The following is a 19,545-nucleotide window of genomic DNA, read 5'->3' as shown; positions in this document are numbered from 1 at the left end:
ACCCCCTCCCATCCGATGTCAAGGAAATAAACAACTATCTGGCCTTTAGAAGACATCTGAAGGCAGCCCTGTTTAGGGAAGTTTTTAATGTTTGAAGTTTTATTCTGCTTTTAGTGTTCTGTTGGGAGCCGCCCAGAGTGGCTAGGGAAAGCCAGCCAGATAGGTGGGGTATAAATAAATTATTATTATTATTATTATTATTATTATTATTATTATTATTATTATTATTTCCTTGTTAATCTTCATAAAGAAACAAAACTAAAATTAAACTGAAGTCTTGACTTTTGGATTGGCTGATATGGGGAAGGAGGACAGCAGCAAAAGCCTCGAGTTCTATACTTACCACCAGAAAGGAAGTAGGTACTGCCAGTGGGGGTGGAGGGAATGAGTATTACAAAGCACTACAACAAAATTTAATTTCCAACTCTGCTTGTTTCGTCCAGCATTTTTATAGAGATTCCTATTTTCCCCACCAAATTTGTGGAATAATTTCACTGGAATGAGGTCACAGTAGAACTCACACCCCCCCCCCAATAGTTTTACGGTATTAGAGACTAATGTTATTATCTCCCTTTGGGGTAATGGAGTCCATTCTGAAACGTGGGTGCCCAAGGGACTTGCTAAAAATAGGCCTATGTGACTAGGGAGAAGGATTATTGGCAAAGTTCTCTGTTTTTCTCACATATGGACACACCCCTCTGGCAGGACTCCATCACTCCATCCCAGAGACATACAGCATCTATACAGACATTTTTCCTTTTTCTTTTTTAATAAAAAAGAAACAAGCAGACAAAACCCCACCAGTCCCACCGCCACTTTCCCCTCTGCACCCACCCCACTTCCCTCATCAAGGAGTGCAGCCTCCCTTTGTGGCTGATCCCAGAGTCAGTTTCTTGTGGAGACATCCAACCCCTAGTTCTCCTCAATCAAAGTTAGATCCAGATCGCTAAAGTCTGGTTGGAAGAGTGTCCTTTTGCTTGCTAAATTCCAATTTAGTCGCCGTGCCGCTTGTTCTGCTGCTTCCTCTTCCTCCTCCTCTTCCTCACTTTCACTAAGAACCTGGACACAGTTGCTGAGGGGACTACATGGAGCTGAAGGAGCTTGTGGGCTGCAGCCCAAGAGCCATGATGAATAGCCACCTTCTTCAGATTTGTCCAGCTGACAGACGCCTCCTGCAAATGGTTTCTGTCAAATGTAACAAAACAAGTTTTTATATACCAATGCACCTTCCATACTTAGATTACATTATTCTAATACTGACAATTTATAACCATATTAATAATCACTTGCACTAGAGCTCTTTTAAGTCATAACTTGCCAAAGAAAAACGCCACTCTCCCCCCCCCTCCTGCTCTGGGTCATCTACCTGTGGGCCAGATTCCAGATAAGGCATGAAAAGCCACCTCAAAGCCTGTTCCGGGCTGCACAATGCAGTGTCCCACCTGCAGTGCCATCTACTACCACATGCAAAGGATCCTTATGTTGTTAAGTACTGTATTTTTTATTTTTTTTTAATGTAGTTTAATGTTTCTTGTGAAAGCTGCCTTGGAAGTTATTTGTATCCTGAAAGGCAGGACATAAATAATTGTCATAAACAAATAATAAACTGAAGATGACGCGAGCTTCTGAAGGCTCACCGTTGGCTATGGATCTGAGCAGATGGGACACAGACTTGAATTTTGAAAAACTAACTGCTCTCATTGCTGACCTAAGCTGACGAGTGTGAGACAGACAATGCTATTCTAACAAAGCCTTCCTGAAGCACTAGCTTCACATATGTATTTCTGTTAGCCACCTTACTTTCCCCACAATATAATTATTAATTTAATCTATGTCTTCTCAGACAATAGTAGACTACTGTTGAAGTTAATGGGGCTAAAGTCCCGAATGCTATTCAAACTACACTTTAATAATAATTAAGCTACCAGTTTTCATATTTGCTTTGCCCAAGGCAGAGGGAGTGGGAAAGCAGTGGCCATAACTGAATACCCCACACTGTGTATGGAGGATGCTATAATAGGAATGGGTGCTCTACCCAAACATTTCTGCCCTAACTCTATGTTTTGAATCTGAAAAAAAACACAGAATGGTTGCTGGATTTTCCAGCAATAATTGAACAACCAATTACTGCTGGTCAAATGTGAGATCTGTAGCAATTGGGACATAAAACAACAGTAGTTTCAGATGGAAACCGGTAATGTAAATGGAGGAGCCCATGGAGCAGGGTCTATTATCACTTCTGTATTTTGTGCAGCAGCTGACCCAACATTACCAATAAATAAACACAGAGTAACATGTTTCGTTGGCATCCTTCAGAGAAATCTCGGTGTGGCTCCCAGCTTTCCCTCTTGCCCAGTGCTTGTAATCTCATCTCAACTATCTCATAACAGCAAATTGTTGTCAGAGGTTAAGGACATAGGCAAGAGAAGCTCTGAAGTAAAGAACAGCCAAATTCTGTTCTTTACTTCAGTAGATTACCCTTTTAATCTCACTGCACCCCAACATTTTCCCTTTCATATGTATCCTTAAGGCACTCAGATGGGAACAGTGCTTGCTTCCTTCCCTACCTGGTTCATCTTGTAGAAATCAAGCGAGGGCCTATGCCACCTCACATCCTCATCGTGGCGCCGCTTGAGACCAGATTTCCTGGTGTCCAAGTCACATGGTTGTGAGCGGCTGCGAGGGAGGCTGTGCTGGTGTCGAAGCAACTCTGGAGTGGAGGTGGTGGAGCTTCGCGGGGAGGGAAGGAATCTGACAGGTGACAGGGAGAAACGTCGTTGCAGAGGGTAGGGCTGCAAAGTCTCTCCCGTCTCCCATGATGTGCTTGCTGGCGATTCTCGGGATAGCGCCAGGCTGAAGAAAGGGGGGCTCCTGCCACCGCCGCCGCTACCACCAGCACCATCTTGAACACACTGGTGAGAGGCACTGGGGGCAGGGTTGAAGCAAGGTCTGTTGGCTCCCTGGGCCAGGTTCTGGGCTTGTACTGCCAAAGTGTCCCCTCCACTGTTGTCCCGGCGTTTGACATGCGTCCAGACTTTGGAGCCCAGGGGCCTCCAGACAGCCTGCCAACGGGAGAGGTCTTCAGGCACTGATAGTGAACGGCAGTGTCTTTTGGTGGGGGGCACAGAAGCCTTTTCTGAGACTACTGAGTTGGTGGCCAGTGTTTGGGATGTGAGGCTGTTCTGAGGACGGTTGTCTGAGCTGCAGGGGGGCAGGGGAAGGCTCAAGCTGGAGTGTTGGTAAAGACCTGTGCTGTCCTGAAGATGGATCTTTGGACAGGGAGCTAGGTCCCTCCATGAAGTTCCCTCTGCAAGAAATATCACAAGATAGAATTTTAAAGATGAAGGCTCTAATTAGCGCCACAAGCCAGATAGCCAATTTATCATTTGGCATGTGAGCAATCAGCACCCTTTGTTGCCTTATTTTTACTTTTTATTAGCACCATCACACATACAAAGTTTCAGAGCCTTCTACAACAACAGTTGTAGAACAAACAACTATTCCAAGCAATTGTTAGATCAGAAACGGCCCTAACTATTCTACTATACCTGATTAAGATTGAAGATCTGGTGTGATCATCTTTGTTGTGCTTCACTCTCGATTAAAAAGGAACCCACAATGACAACAAGATGGGGAAATGTTCTCCAGGATAACATTCCCCATTTACTCCCCTTAGTTCCCTGATTATGATGCCCCTGGTTTCCCTTCTCCTGTGATGCATGAGGTCTTCATATTGAAGAAGCAATTCTCTTCTTTCAGTGTTAGACAGGAGGCACTTGTGGATCAGAGAAAGGGAGTAAAACGAGTGAGGGACAACATAAATTTTATTTAATACTTACACCCCTTTTACAGTTGGAGCAAGATGTTGGCGGGGAGCCAGATTAAGATATCCTACCTTAAAAGAATCTACAATTTATTCATTGTTTGATTACTACAGTTGGGGCAGTTCAACTGTGGAAACCAATTAAAGGAATTTAATTCAAACTGAAGAACAGTTAGAGAAAACAATTCCTGCTTTTTTCCAAGTTCTTCCATGTTTCGTACAACTGATGAATTTGGGGTGCTTTTCATGTCCACAGCCCCACCCCCATTCATATTTAACACACATAAAATAAAATGGCTGGAATATTTCGCTCTCCAACATCAGCACATAGTAAGATCTTCCAGCCACTTCCCTTCTTAGTCACGCCTTATGAAAAGCAAGAAGCAGTCCAACTGCAATCCCTCCAGAAAGGCTGTGTTCATTTAATGACATTGTTCTTATAAGACTCATTTGTCTCTTAGAGGTGGTCAAAGCTGGTAGCAACAATAATCAAATGAGTTAGCCTCCAAGTCAAAATCCAAGCTGTCTTGAAGTAAATCCAGAGAAGAAACCCCAAGTTGCCTATATATAGAAGGTGGTGTTTTTTAAACGACAAGGAGCTAATATGGCTCATTTCATTCAAAAGCATACTGATTGCAAACTGAAATAAGAGGACTAATATGCAAAAGCTAGAACCAAACATGCTGCACAAAGAAGAGAAAGGAGCAGGCACATGACAGGAACCTGGAGAAACACAAACCATGCTTTCCAACAAGACAGAAAGAAGTTTAAATATTCTGTAAATCCCACACGAAGTCACTCACATAGCCAATCTGAGCTCCAAAAGCATAACCATACTAGTCTGTAGCAGCAATATGGAGTCCTGTTGAATCTTAAATACCAACAAATTTATCATGGCATCAAGTTTTAGGCTACAGCGCGCTGATATATTGTGTAGAACAAAAAGCAAAGATAACCATGCCAGTCCATTAGGACTCCCAATATCTACAGGTGAGCAGTACCTTTTATTGGAACCAATTTTACCTCATTGAGGCAGATCTCCGTGTGTGTGTGTGTGTGTGTGTTTAAATCTTTATCCTCCACTTGATGCACCTGATGAAGTAGACTCATGCCACGATACATATGTTAGAGGTCTGTAGCCTCTGAAATGGCCTTCTTCAGACACTCCATTAGAGCAATTATTGTGTAGAAGATAAAGCTCTTTTAACTCAGGTTATCCAGGTGAAAATCATGACAGCCTAATATTGTCCCGTATCAAGCAGTTATAAGCTAACAAGTTTAAAGCCAAGGTACTTTGTTTTGTAAGCCAGCCTGGAAACTTGCTTAAAGGATAAGGTGGAAACTTCTGTAATAAATAAATCAGATAAATAAAATGGCCCATCATGCTACAGCTGAACCAAGAAAACACACTCGCCACCAACACCCACAAAGTCATTATTATGTGGAAAATATTCTAATTCTAAGCCTACAAAGGAGTCACAGTCAGATTGCTGTACAATATGGTTCTAGTACAAGTGACCAGAACAGTCACAGGAATGACTCACTTTGGCAGGGAACACACGCTTTCTTTAATGTGCCTTGCAAAGAAAATGTGGTGCAAACAAAAATGCTATTTTAAAATAAGTGACTAGAAGCTATTCTACTCAAGGCTCAGTACACTGATTGTACAATGTAGGTTTCCTACATTGATCGGAAACACAGTTCTTTGTTTTAAGAGCTACAAAGGATCGAGGAATACACTTTGATAGCTTAGTTTTATGACATACAGCTGAGATTAATTAAGTACCAAAATTCTATATGGGCCAATTGCAGTAAGAGTCAACAGAATTGATGAAGACAGCAGCTAGTATTTTTTTAAAATTAAGATTATGGGTTTTATTCTCTTATCCACCTGGCATCCGCTCTTCCTCCATGCATAATCAAGCACATCTATAATTCAAGTGCCAAAATCAAGTTATTTATCAGAGTATGTATACTGCCAGTGTAACTATGCTACAACATAGTTTGTATCAAGAGTTAATTATTAGCGCTATCTATCCTGAAGTGTTTACATGACCAGAATACCAGTGGTGGTACTTGGCCACATACGCAAACTGCTTTGATCAAGCAGTATATACATTTTTAAATAAATAAATAAATAACTTTTTAATATAGGCAGCACCCAGTATGCATATAGCAATATTAAGCTGTATTAGATTTGATTTTATTGTTTAGACAATTTATATCTTAGATAAAAGAATCTTAGTGGTTTGCAACATCTTAGATAAAACGGTGATGGTTGCCAGTTCAAAAATAAAGGCAGAACAATGAAATGGGAGCATTAGTAGGATTAATTTTTAAAACTACTAAATATAACACCACTTCTTCATTGGATCTCTTTCCTTCCATTCGTCAGAAGCATAATGACATTTCTTTACTGAAAACAGCCATTCCTGTTATTTATTGGGATATCCTCCTGCATTTAACTCTGTTGAATTCTTGTTATTAAAACTAAACCACAGCTGGCCCTTTATTTGCACCAAGCTTTCACTTAAAAGTAGAGATGGTATCACAAAATACATGAGCTCTAGGAGACCTGGAAAGCAAGCTAATCTTATTAACTGTGAGCTGCATATAAAGGACATCAGACGATAAAAAGGACAGACAAAAGAGAAATGGATGTAGGCACAAAAGGTGGAAGTCCAGCCAGACGCTCTTACCAGGCGCTATCTGGAAGGGGCTGCCACAGCTGGCCACATCAGCATGATCAGGCAAAGGCTAGGGAGGAAACACAAGGAGTCACCACATCACAGCAAGGACCAGCATCTCATAAGCACCTCTGGATTTCTAATTCCCAACATGTGGCCTACAACAGAAGAGTGGTACCAGCTGTGGGATTCTACCAACATTCAGATATCTTGCTGTATCTCAGGATTGGAGAACTTGTGGCTCTTCAGATATTGGTGGACCATGATGCCATTCACTTCCCACCATTACTCATACTGGCTAGGATTGATACTAGGTGGAGACCAACAACATCTGGAGGACTACAGGTCTCCCACTCCTGGACCTATCTGAATTCCTTGGATCCTATGACCCCCACCCCTGCCATTATTAGTAGCAAATCTTCAAGCTTTCCCCAAGGAAAGCTTCCAAAACTTGCTTTAATCTGAATGTTGAAATCAAAGTTCAGAGGGGCAAAATAACCAAATGGAAACTCTGATTTGCTCAAGCTTAGCTACCAGTCCTTTCCATGGTGCTGCTCTTACAGTCACCCACAAGCTACTATGCTACAGAGGTTCTACACCAGGCATAGGCAAACTCCGGCCCTCCAGATGTTTGGGACTACAATTCCCATCATCCCTGACCACTGGTCCTGTTAGCTTGGGGTGATGGGAATTGTAGTCCCAAACATCTAGAGGGCTGGAGTTTGCCTATGCCTGTTCTACACAGATTTAAACTGCTCCCTTTATACCATGCCTAAACTATTCATTATCAAAAGCCCGAGGATACTTCACTCTCATTAGAAAGAATGTGAGAAGACACACCAATAAATTAATGTTTAAGATTATGGCCACAAAAATAATCTAAATTTGCACTTACCACTATTTTCTTCTTTCATTCTATCACTTCACTGTTCTTTGGTGACTGGAAGCCCTCTGAGACAAGGACAACGTAGTATTTGTCTGTATGTCAGCTCCCTTAATATAAGGAGAGCCAGACACTAAATACCACAGGCCACCATAAATTAAGATGCACCACTTCTACCTATAGCAATGAGCGATCTTCCCAAATCTCTTGCTTGACAAAAACCCATTAAACATACCTAACAAAACACCACAGCAAAGAGTTATGGAAGGATTAATTCTTGTCATCTTTGCCTCCATGGGTTACAGTGGTGCCCCGCAAGACGAATGCCTCACAAGACGGAAAACTCGCTAGACGAAAGAGTTTTCCGTTTTGGAGGTGCTTCGCAAAACGAATTTCCAATGGGCTTGCTTCGCAATACGACAATGTCTTGCGAGTTCCTGCTGGTTTTTTCCCCTCCCCCCTTTTTCTAAGCCGCTAAGGCGCTTATCAGCTGATCCGATCAGCAGATAAGCCGCTAAAAGCCGCTAATAGTGCTAATCCTTCAATGGGTTTGCTTCCCAAGGCGAAAAAACCGCTAGACGAAGAGAATCACAGAACGGATTCTTTTCGTCTTGCGAGGCACCACTGTATTTCCAAATGTCGATAGAGTACCATGCCTCTGCACATTATCCATGTTTAAAACTTGAAAGGCTGAAGTCCCTTTGTTCTCCAAACCATTGACTCTCTGCTACAGAGCTTCCTCTGCTCAAACATCACTATGCTTTTGGACTGTGCCTTCCCCTGCAAAAGCTTCATTAGGCCACACATCCCATTCTTAGAAGTCTACACCTCAATGCTGCAGAAAAGTTGAGTTCTGTAACTGGCTGCAACTTTGTGCAGTTTTAACTTTTCTTCTGGGCAATATTTCTAGGCAACAGATTAGTGCATCTTTAACTCATTTTGAGGCAAAAAAACTTATGTCCATGGACTCCAGATCCAAGATAAATCAGGAAACGCATGCTTCATATTCCACCATGTCATTCTCTTTTTAATTAATTTTTGCTACAGCAGCACATTGCCTTTCATTTTCCAAGTCAGGCCAACTCTCCTTAGATTACAGGGATAGGTTAGAGAGAGGATCCCTTGGTACAGTTTATCTTATCCCCATTAAGAAAAAATATGGAGAAAGTGTACTGGGAAACACTTTACATTTAATAAGGACTGGGGTGATTGGAAAACAAGGACGATAGAACACATGCACATGAGCAAGAAACTGGTGGGGGAACTTGGAAACTGCACGTCAGTTTCCCTTGTGAGTGGTATTCCACAGTCCTCAAACAGTAACATGCTAAAAAGAAGAAAATAATATGGGATTTAGAGATAATAGTAAAAAAAAAAGGCAAGCTCCCAGCGCAGTAGAATGCTTGAGTAATATCCTATAAAGCAAAGAAATACACCAGTATCTTCTTGATTCCTCCCCAATACTCTTACTCTTTCCATCACTGCCCTGTGATGTATTGTAAACCAACCTGTGATCCTCAGATGAAGGGCTGCATAGAAATTCAGTAAGTAAATAAATAAATCACCTTCCAAAGGAGTGACCTTTACCCTCAGTCATTCAATGGCAAACGAGCCTTTGACCTTTACCTGTTCAGAGCAGCAACAGATATAATGCTAACCTGAGGCATATCTGTAGTCATCTGTAGCAATAACTTCAGACCATACGTGTCCCTCACTTGTCCTTGAAAACAGGAAATTATGGAACTAGCATGGGAAAAACAAAAACCCATTCTCTTGCTCTCACAGAAAGAAAGAAAAATCAATATGTGGGTAATTTTGATAAGCCCCTTGAAAACACCAGATAGGCTTAAGATATTGACAGATGCTAAAGAAAGAGGAGGCTTCGCCCTGCCAGACTTGAAATTGTACTATGAAGCATCTTGCCTCTGTTGGTTGAAGGAATGGACGAAACTAGAAGACACGGATGTGTTAGATCTTGAAGGTTTTGACAATAGATTTGGGTGGCACGCGTATTTGTGGTATGACAAGAAACGGGTACATAAAGGATTTGAAAATCACATTATAAGAAGGTCTTTGATTGAAGTGTGGGAAAGATATAAAAATTTGTTGGAACAAAAAACTCCATATTGGTTGTCACCGCTAGAGGCGATGAGTGTGAAGAAAGTCAATATGACAGGGGGATGGGTGACATATGAGAAGTTAATACGTAAAAGTGAAGGAAAATGGAAAATGAAACCATTTGAAGAAGTTAAGAACTATGTGAATGATTGGCTGCATTTTTTTCAAATTAATGAGATGTTTAGAAAAGATTTAAACCAGAGGGGTTTTGCTGGTAAAGAATCAAAATTTCAGACAGAAATATTGAACAATGATTATAAGATTCTAGCAAAAATGTATAAGATATTATTGGAATGGTGCACGAAGGATGAGGAGGTAAAATCAGTTATGATTGATTGGGCCAAAGATATAGGGCATAATATACAAATGGAGGACTGGGAAAGATTTTGGAAAGATGGTCTAAGATTTACTGCATGTACAGTCATAAAAGAAAATGTTATGAAAATGATGTATAGATGGTATGTAACACCTGTGAAGCTAGCAAAAATGTATAAGACAAGTAACAAATGTTGGAAATGCAAGGAAAAAGAAGGTACTTTTTTCATATGTGGTGGGAATGTAAGAGGGTAAAATGCTTTTGGGAGATGATTTATAATGAATTGAAGAAAATGTTGAAATATACATTTGCTAAGAAACCAGAAGCATTCTTACTAGGCATTACAGGTAATGAGATAAATAAGAAAGAAAAGAAGTTATTTTTATATGCAGTGACAGCAGCAAGAATATTGATGGCCCAGAAATGGAAACAGGAGGAGCTACCTACGACAGAAGAATGGAGAACCAAAATGATGGACTATGCAGAACTGGATAGAATGACAGGAAGGATCCGGAATTGGCGAGATCAAAGATTTATAGAAGATTGGGGAAAATTTATTCAATATTTGCAAAAACTGAGTGATAATCAGATTACGTTTGTAAGTTTTAAGGAAGCTCTGTGAAGGGAAAATGTGAAAATAAGTTTAAAAAAGGAACTGAAGTTAACAGTATTAACAATAATGGGTAGAAATGTGGAAAAAGTAATAAAGTGAAGGAATTGCAGACAGATTGTGGGAAGTCAAAAAAGAGAAGCAAGATGTAATCAAGATGTGTGGAATGTATAATTTTGTTTTTGTATTTGAAAACCAATAAAAATATAATATAAAAAAGAAAACACCAGATAGGCAATGTGATGTAGTGGTTAGAGTACTGGACTAGAGAGACCAGGGTTCAAACCCCCACTTAGTCATGACGCTCACTGGGTGATCTTGATAAAAAAAATTCCTTCCAGTAGCACCTTAAAGACCAACTAAGTTAGTTCTTGGTATGAGTTTTCGTGTGCATGCACACTTCTTCAGATACACAGATATTCTGATATTCTGATATTCTTCAGAATATCAGATATTCTTCAGAATATCAGAATATTCTGATATTCTGTGAATCTGAAGAAGTGTGCATGCACACGAAAACTCATACCAAGAACTAACTTAGTTGGTCTTTAAGGTGCTACTGGAAGGAATTTTTTTTATTTTGACTATGGCAGACCAACATGGCTACCTATCTACTACTGGGTGATCTTGAGTCAGTCACTTTCTCTTAGCCTAACCTACCTCATAGGATTGTTCTGAGGATAAAACATGTTGCTCAACAACTCCAGGTGAGCACCCAGGAAGTAAAGGGCCCTGTGGAAAAGGTATAACTTGGTGCACTACTCACAAATCACTTTACTGTAGCACCTAATTGCATGATGGGGTGCCAAGGCTCTTACTCTTCTAGCATTAAACAGTAACCTTCTGAACACTAAAAGACAACGCATGCCATATATGCAACTTGGCTTGCATCACCAAAATCTGACCGGGTGAGGGGAGGAGAGTTACCATCTCCCAAATATGTCCAACCAAACTTTGCAGTACAGCACAAAGTTCCATTTGGGATGGGAAAAGTTGGCCAGAGTTGAATGTCTATATCTGGTATTGAAGACCCAATAACAAATTGGGATTCTGTCCATGTACCAGACACCTAGCTGCCCAACACTCTCCCCGTTTGAGCTGACAGATGTGGTCAGTGTGGCACTGAGAACTGCACGGTTTATGGTTTGGGGGAACTTTAATAGCCCCACCAAACCTAATTGAGGCTGATTCAGCACACATAGGATGACAAATTTGGAAGCTAGTCTTCTGTACAAAACCAAGAGGGAAACATCTGCAGGTGAGGGAGTCGTTCTTGGTTCTGTTGCGTTGGCATTTGACATTCAGGCTGTCTGTAATCTCCACAGAACCTGATTAATTTCAATGGTTTTCTGTCATCACTGGAGATTTTCTTAAAGGTCTAGCTGATGGTCCTGCCAAGGCTCTGGTATCTGCTTGGAATGAGGAGATCACAATAGCAACTGCTGGGATAGCTCCCAAATATCCTTGACCTGATTGTAGAAGCACGTCAGCTCTGTGGTATTCCAAGAAGCTAGTGGTGATGAATCATCTGAACCAACAATTAGTGTGTAAGTGACAGAAAACATTCAACAAATATGACCAAACACAAGTGAGAGTTAATTCTCTGCCACCACTGCATTTGTTCAACATCATCCACCACAGCTGTTTCTGGTGATGAGCAGACTCCTCAGAGAAGGCTCAGTGATGCAAGATCTAGAGCCTGAGCTTGCTGTTTATTTTGTAGATAAAGTAACTTGCGCCTGTGCCAACTTGGGTGTAATAACTGTGATAGAGTCCAAGATTATGAGCCTCTATGAGAGTCATACTATGATTATCACCACCTCACACCAAACTGAAGACATATACAAGCTGCTTGGAGAGTTGAGGCCCACCACATATTCCCTTAACCCTTGCCCATTTTAGCTAGTGAAATCTGCCAAGGCTTGGATATGCAATGTGAACCTTGGACGTGATTAACACCTTTATCAGGGAATACTGTGGTCACTGCTACCTTGAAATAGGCCACGTTGAGGCCACTATTTAAAAAGCCACGTTTGGAACTACTAAACTCCTGAGGCAATATCTGGAGGCAATTGTGGGCTAGATGAGAGTAAGAAAGATACAACTTGATCCTGGAACCTGAATAATCTGGATGGAGAATTTAAGAGGGTTGCACTCACCCTGAAGTATGAAATTCAGAAGGTTGCATGCTGGACTACTGTAATACACTCTAGATTGGGCTGCCTTTAAAGGCAGTTTAGAAACTTCAAATGGTGCAAAATGCAACTGCCCAAGTATTGATGAAGGTCAGGTGGTTAGAGCAAGCAACAACTATATTGCACCAATTGCACTGATTAATAGTGCAATTTCTGGGCTCAATTTAAAGACCCAGCAATTACCTTTAAAGTCCCAAACCAGGTGTGGTGAACACATGGATCATGCCAAAAGCAGTATCTTCCCCTTAAGGTACTTGGTGTCAGGTACTCAGTTCTACTGTAACATCTCTATAAATATGGAGACTTCACTCCTGCCTAATGAAACTATTAGCCAATGACAGCCTACCAATTTACCTTCATAGACATTATCATGTGGAGATCAGTTCCATAGGTTAATTACATGTAAACGTAGAATGGAATTTCTCTTCTTAAGCAGTGTATAGATAATAATCTCTGAGAAGAAAGACTGCCTACTAGCTACTACCATGGCAAGAACTCCAACTCAGCAACAGTAGCTCAACAATTGTAGAAAAGTAATGGGTAAGAGGGGGAAGGAAGCAATTATCCTTATTTTTATCAATTCTTATAAGTGTAAAATCACAACCCTTTTCTTTAACCCCAAACGCATCACTGGAATAGTGAAATTGACTTTGAGGAAAATAGAAGCAGCTTTTGGTCTACTCGGTTTTACTGCTAAGGAAAAGATGATATTCTTGAATGCCAGGGTACTGCTGAAAGAAGCAGAACCCTCACTTTGAGATGTCTACCCCAACCCACCACATACATATTTGCACAGGTACTCACTCATCTTTTCATCTGCTTAAGAACTTTTTTTAAAATTCCAAATCTCATCTGGCCATGGGAGAAGCAAGGAAACTTGGGAGTGGGGGTGGGGAATATAAGCTGTTTCATGGGTCACAACCATGGCCATAACAAGAGGTGCCCATAACAATCACCAGAATAAGTGTTCTTACTTATTGTAGAAGTGTTAGCCATGTCCCCAAGGGCTGCTTTTAGCTTTGCCAGGGTATAGATCAAAACAGAAAATCTGTAAGAGTGATTGGCGGTAGGGCACTAAACAAAATATATGTACTACTGGCAGTGCTAGCTGTGCAGAACACCCCTTTCTCCCAAGCCAATATAGCAGGCTGCTGGTTCACAACAAAAATAATGCTGTTGGGACTACAACTTCCATTCACCCTTGCCAACATAGTCAATGATCACGGATAATGGGAGCTGTTGTTCAAGAAGATCTGGGGGAGACCATGTTGGTTACCCCGGCTTAGACTGCCACAAAGTGCTTGTACTAGCCCAACAGATTTAATAAAACCAGTCTTTAAATAGCAGATCCTCATGCCATATCAAAAGCTCTGTTGGAACCTCCCCTTACTTCCAAAAGCAGTTTGGCATGCAGTATGGGCAGAAGACTGTTGTGGGCAGGGAAGACCCAAAGTATACTTAGGCAATCAGAATTAGTTATTTGACTCCTGGTCATAGGCAGCAGCAGCAGCAGCAGCTTGAATCACAGCGTAGCAATCTCTCCAATCTTTCATCTATTAAAATGAGGCAACGGGTGAATTCAAGGTCACTGAGGAAATCATTCCACCACTGCAAGCATTTTTGCTTGCCCAGCAGAACAATCTTCCCTCTCTTCCACCCTGTGTACTGTTCTGGGGGTTCTCCCAACCTCCAAAGTGGATTTGGAAGAGGCATGGCGGAAGGGGAGCCCCGCTGCACTGGCAGGAGTTCTTGAATTGGTTTCCACTAACGGAACAAATTAGTTGAATCTGGCCCTATGGTTCAAGATAAAAGCAAACAGTATTTCTTCAACTGATTTGAAAATTATCAAGATGCAAGGCAAGGCAGGGCAAATCTTACCAGGCTGATGCTGAAGGATGTGCATTTCAATTCCTCCAGGCTTTGTTTCTGTAGCTGTTCAGTTATCAAGGTGATCATGGCTTCTTACAGAGGCCAGGCACCAGAACCCTTGAGAGACTCCAGCTCCTGCCACCTGCCACCCTTTCGCCTCCCTCAGCAAGTCCAGCCGCATTCAAGCATCACCATCACATCTGCTAAGTTGTTGCCTTCATACATGCTAGCCATACTCCATCTCATACTCGGGAATCCTGCAAAAGACAGACATTATTTAAGGAAGGCATCTTACATCATATCATACAACCACCCTACTCTCTCCAGAGCTGCTGTTCAAAAACAAACATGCATATGTGTGCAATATACGTATATGACCAAGACACAAACAAGCTTAAGCCTAGAGTATAGATAAGGCTCCCAGCCTCCATAGCTAGCTTCATATATTAAAATATTACATCTTTACCCTGGTTTTTGCTACCAGGAACACCAAGCAGCATATAGGGTCTGTTCCCCCTACTCTACCCAGTGAGGTAGGTGAAAGCAGCAAGATAAGGATGGACCAAATGTCAGCCAGTGAGCTTCTTAGCTGTGTGCGGATCTAATTCAAACTCTATAACTTAAGCCAAGGAGACTATATCATCACACTGGCTGTCCAACTTTTATTTTCTACATGTTGATTTTATTTCAACACTCTCAGAAAGCCCCAACCATGTGATATCTTATTTCTGTAGTACAGAGTCAGGACTCCATCCTCAGTTTTTCCTTCTGGTTCCTTGAATAAATTGATGCCTTACCTTATTCTTCAAATTATCTACAATACTTAAAGGCTAGTGTCTGGGATTCTTAAAAGTATTATAGTAAAACATGCAACGTTCCATAATAAGGAAACAGAACTTAGTATTGTGAGCTTAGTATTGTGAGCAAAATCTAAATCGGATGTGAAGCCTACCTAATTTAATCTCTCATTATCAGCGCTCAGTACATTAAAAGTCAACATCTACTCTGAGCAAGCTTGATCATTTGCCACTGCCACCTTTCTCCCAGCGTGAACTTTCCCTCTTGATGTGGATAACCAATCCCTAATGTTCAAGCTTTGCTAACTTATCACAGAATGCTGAAGTGATGGTTGTACTGTAAATAGCTTACTAGAAATAGATAAGGCAAATTAACTACAGTATTTCACTGAACACCTCTTATTCTGTACAAGTTAATACTTATACCTCTGCTAAACACTGTCACAATGTGCTTTACAAAACCAAAATCAGCAGCCTAGAAGCTCTACTATAGAGTAAAATAAGGCAACAAAGATAAGAGGTTATAGCCTAATAAGTTCTACAGACAGCTGACCCACTGAAATTAAAGCACCTAAGTTAGTCATCTCTCTGTTTTGAGTATGACTAATGTTGACTACAACCAAGGCTACTTATGATATTCATTCTTCATTTAGGAAAGGCAAATTAATATGCATACCAATTTATATAGCACTTTTTGGTATGTGAAGACTGAAATTCTACACACACTTTAGCTGGAAGTAACTCATTAAACTGTCCAAATTACTTCTGAATAGATATGTATAGGATTACAGTGTAAGTGGTTACAATCTTCACAGTGTGGTAATTCCCACCTAGTTCAAAGGGGTTTACCCTCAGTTATGTGGGTATAGGATTGCAGCCTCAATGCATATTTATACATACACACAAACACATACAAATGAATCTTACTTTTTCCAAAAATAGTAGAACTAACTAGTCCTAAAATTGAAGGGAAAAGAAGACTCCAAAGACGATGTGTGAAAATGATTAGTTCAACAAGATGGACTTGCTGGGGGGGGGGAGTAGTTCACCAAAAACTATGCTGTATTTGTTTCAGGTGAAAGGAACTAGCAGTCCATTTCTTAGTTTAGTCCAGAAAGAACCAAGCTGAGAAAAGTCACGTGGCTTGCTTCCTTGAAAACGTTAGTTTTTCTAAGTACTGTACTACATCCCTTCTTTGTTACCTCAAAATAGAAGTTCATTTTAAAATTGCCTCTCTAGGTCCTCCTTGCTGCACCTTTGTCTTCCACACTACCCTTTCTGAAATCATACATTAAGCATTAAAACACAATTTACAATAATTGGGGGAAAGAGTGAGGCTCCATGGATTTACCAAGCTGCGCACACACATTCATCCATTTCTAGTCCTGTCTCTGCCTCTTCATCAGTTATTGTCCTCCCCATTATCTGTTCTAGACTGCAAGATTCTTCAGGGCAGGAGCTGGGGCCTATCTACATTTTTGCTTATGGAACTCAGTAAACTAAAATATACTCCAGTGGTGCTCTCTGAGCAAAATAACAAATACATTTTCAAAACTTCACAATATTATTTTCTATATGTTCTTGATAAGGTGGGGTGTACTTTTTTCCTCTACTGCTTTTTACAGATGCCAGAGCACTTTCTGACCATAAATCTAGTAAGTCCTATGCATTTTGCTAGGGATTAAGTGAATGTGCATAGGACCACGCTGCACACAGAGAAATAGCTTAATTTTGCCACTTCCAATTTACACAAGCAACTTAGTCAACAATTAATATTTCCCCTGGCATACACTGCATACATTGAAGGCTCCACATAACTTTCTCTGAACTTAAAATACTCCATAGACTCTGTTCTAGAGAGCTTCTGCCAGGAACAATTTCTTTCCCCACGTTAATCCTGGTTAATTTAGCAGCTGATAGCATGCAATAGATTTGCATCTGAAAGACGGAAGTTCAAGCCCCTGCTCAGTCATGAAGCCTACTGGGTGGCCTTGGATAAGTCAGTATCTCTCAGTAACAACCTAACTGCAGGACTGTTGTGATGAGAAAAGATAAAAAGATGAACTGTAATCCACCCTGGGCCTCAAGGATAGGGTGGAGGAAGTCTGCAAGAATAACTAAGAACAAGTCTCCTAGGATGTGCCCAAAATCTTGTGGCTGTTTTTCACTGTAAAGGACGTGCTAGAATTATTTTTATCTTTCATGTATTGTCCTCAGGCAATTAGTTATAATACTTTGCTATGCATCTTCCTCCATGCCTACTTATTCTAATAGCTTCAGGCCACAAGCCTTTAGAAAACACTGATCCACCAAGCCCCATTACCAGACACCTTAAAACTAGTGTAGAAAAAATTCCAACAGCTTAGCAAAGTGTTGGGTTTTCATTGCAGCTGCTTCCCCTCCTCCAGTCCTACACGATGCGCCCAATACTTGATTCCTTCGTTTATATAGCGATCTAATTATTTTTAAAAAAAACACCCAAACACAAGCAGGCCTTAAGCAACCTCGAGCCTGTGCGATAGGGAGACAGCGCGAGACTCCATGACAGGATTGTGCCATGCAGTGCGATTCTGCTGTGTTTTTAAGAATGGGTCCCGTCAACCTAGTTTTAGGAATGCATCCACAGGGGACGCAATACCTAACAAAGCAGAACCATCCCAGCCTCCGCGGAGGGAACCACTCCCCCCCTTTCTCCACCAAGGCCCTCCATTCCACCCCAAATTCCCATAGATTCACGCGCTCCCTTGCACGCCCAGGCAAGCCCCTGAACCCACATCTTCCGCCGAAACCCCAACGTTATCCAATCCAGTGAAGCAAGCGCCCATAACGTAGCAAAACAAAACAACCTCTGCCTTGCAGGGTTCCTTTTTCCCCTTTTTTCTTTTATGACAACAGGAGACGTCTGTAACCAAGGCACCTCACAAAGACAACCCCCCTCCCTCGCCGGAGACTCCCAAGATCCCCACCCCATAAACACACACACACACCTGGAACCACCAAAATCCCCCACCGCGCGCACACACACCCCACAAATTTCAGCATTACACCCGCCCGAGCTCCGCAGCCCCCCCCCCCGCTTTGCCACCTTTCGCGATACCCACCGCGCCAGCTGAAGGCGGCGGCAGCGGCGGCGGCGGCTCCAGCACCTCCTCGCGGGGCCCGCAGCCAGGCAGTTGTGCTCCCCCCCTTCTCTCTCGCGCCCCCCACCCCCGATTCTGAACAGCACCGAGACCACCCGCCCGCCGTGTGTGGGGGGAGACCTCGTTCCTGGGCTCCCCCGACACGCCAGCATCCACCGGCCCTCCCTGGTCCAGCTGCCACCCCCAACCCGGCGGACAGGGCTCCCAGCCCCACCACCACCACCACCCCGCCAGGAGCCTCTGCTCCCCCTTCGTTCGGGAGTGGATCGACCTGCTCAGGACAAACCACCCAACTCACAAGGGGGGCGGTGAAGCCCCACAGATCAGCTGCGACCCACAGGGGAATTTCAGGAAGGGGCTCGCCTCTCCACAACCACCCACTACGAACCCCTCTTGCAGCAAGGCAGGGACTTGGCTTTCTGTCGTCCTGGGTTGCCCCAACGCTAGCCTCCTCTTCTCCCCCTTCTACGGACCGTACCAAGTGGCAAAGCATGACGGGATATGTAGTTCGAAGTGAGGTTCTGGGAGAATAGCGTTTTACCCCTTCCTCTGGCTCATTCTTTCTATGGCCCAGAGGCATTTTCCACTTCTTAATTTAAGCCAGCCTCGGTTACAGAATAAATACCTTTCAGCGAGAGGGCTCCGCCTCATGAAATGTGAAATATATTGTTACTAAGCATATATATACCCTAATGATGTCAAGAGTCCCTTTCTTTCTCCACCTGAGCTCTTTATTAGCCAACCTGGCCAGCCACTGCTTGCATTGAGCCCTGGCCCCTCATAACACAAGCAGTATTTCTGGTACTACTAGACCTAAGTATGAATGCATGAACAACTTTTGGCAAAGTTTGACAGGTTGTAGCTGCAGAAGGTCAACTGATAAAACCTATGAAACATGTTTTGTGCCCTGATTCATAAGCTGCAACACATACAGAGAAGAGAATGGCATATACTGAGAGTGACCAGCTGGAGGTGCATAATCAGAAAAGTAAAGGTCATGTTTTCGTAACCAAGCCACACTCATGACTAAATGATAAATGAATAGGGACAGTCATATACTTAGGTCACAAGCAGGCATGTGTAACCTGTGGCTCATGAGATGCTGCT

At 42.2% G+C, this 19,545-nt stretch overlaps 1 protein-coding gene across 7 annotated transcripts; it reads right to left on the bottom strand.

Moving 5' to 3' along the window:
- Window positions 1–749: 749 nt before the first annotated feature.
- On the bottom strand, window positions 750–18,933 carry FAM53C (family with sequence similarity 53 member C). 7 transcript variants are annotated; one of them, XM_083488484.1, is made up of 5 exons: window positions 18,827–18,933; window positions 14,511–14,758; window positions 6,523–6,580; window positions 2,568–3,307; window positions 750–1,185 (listed from the first exon to the last, which is right to left on the bottom strand). In XM_083488484.1, exons 2-5 carry the CDS (start codon window positions 14,586–14,588, stop codon window positions 913–915), a joined length of 1,149 nt encoding a protein of 382 aa, XP_083344610.1. In that variant the 5' UTR covers window positions 14,589–14,758; window positions 18,827–18,933; the 3' UTR covers window positions 750–912. The 7 variants fall into 7 exon arrangements, with proteins under 7 accessions (XP_083344610.1, XP_083344611.1, XP_083344609.1 ...); XM_083488485.1 differs by lacking the exon at window positions 18,827–18,933 and adding an exon at window positions 18,737–18,756; XM_083488483.1 differs by lacking the exon at window positions 18,827–18,933 and adding an exon at window positions 18,538–18,673.
- Between the last annotated feature and the right edge of the window lie 612 nt (window positions 18,934–19,545).

This window comes from Podarcis liolepis (assembly GCF_965112155.1).
Source record: "Podarcis liolepis genome assembly, chromosome: 2".
Classification (NCBI taxonomy): Eukaryota; Metazoa; Chordata; class Lepidosauria; order Squamata; family Lacertidae; genus Podarcis; species Podarcis liolepis.
Note: the sequence above shows the minus strand (reverse complement) of the source record. Positions and strands in the feature narration are given on the sequence as shown.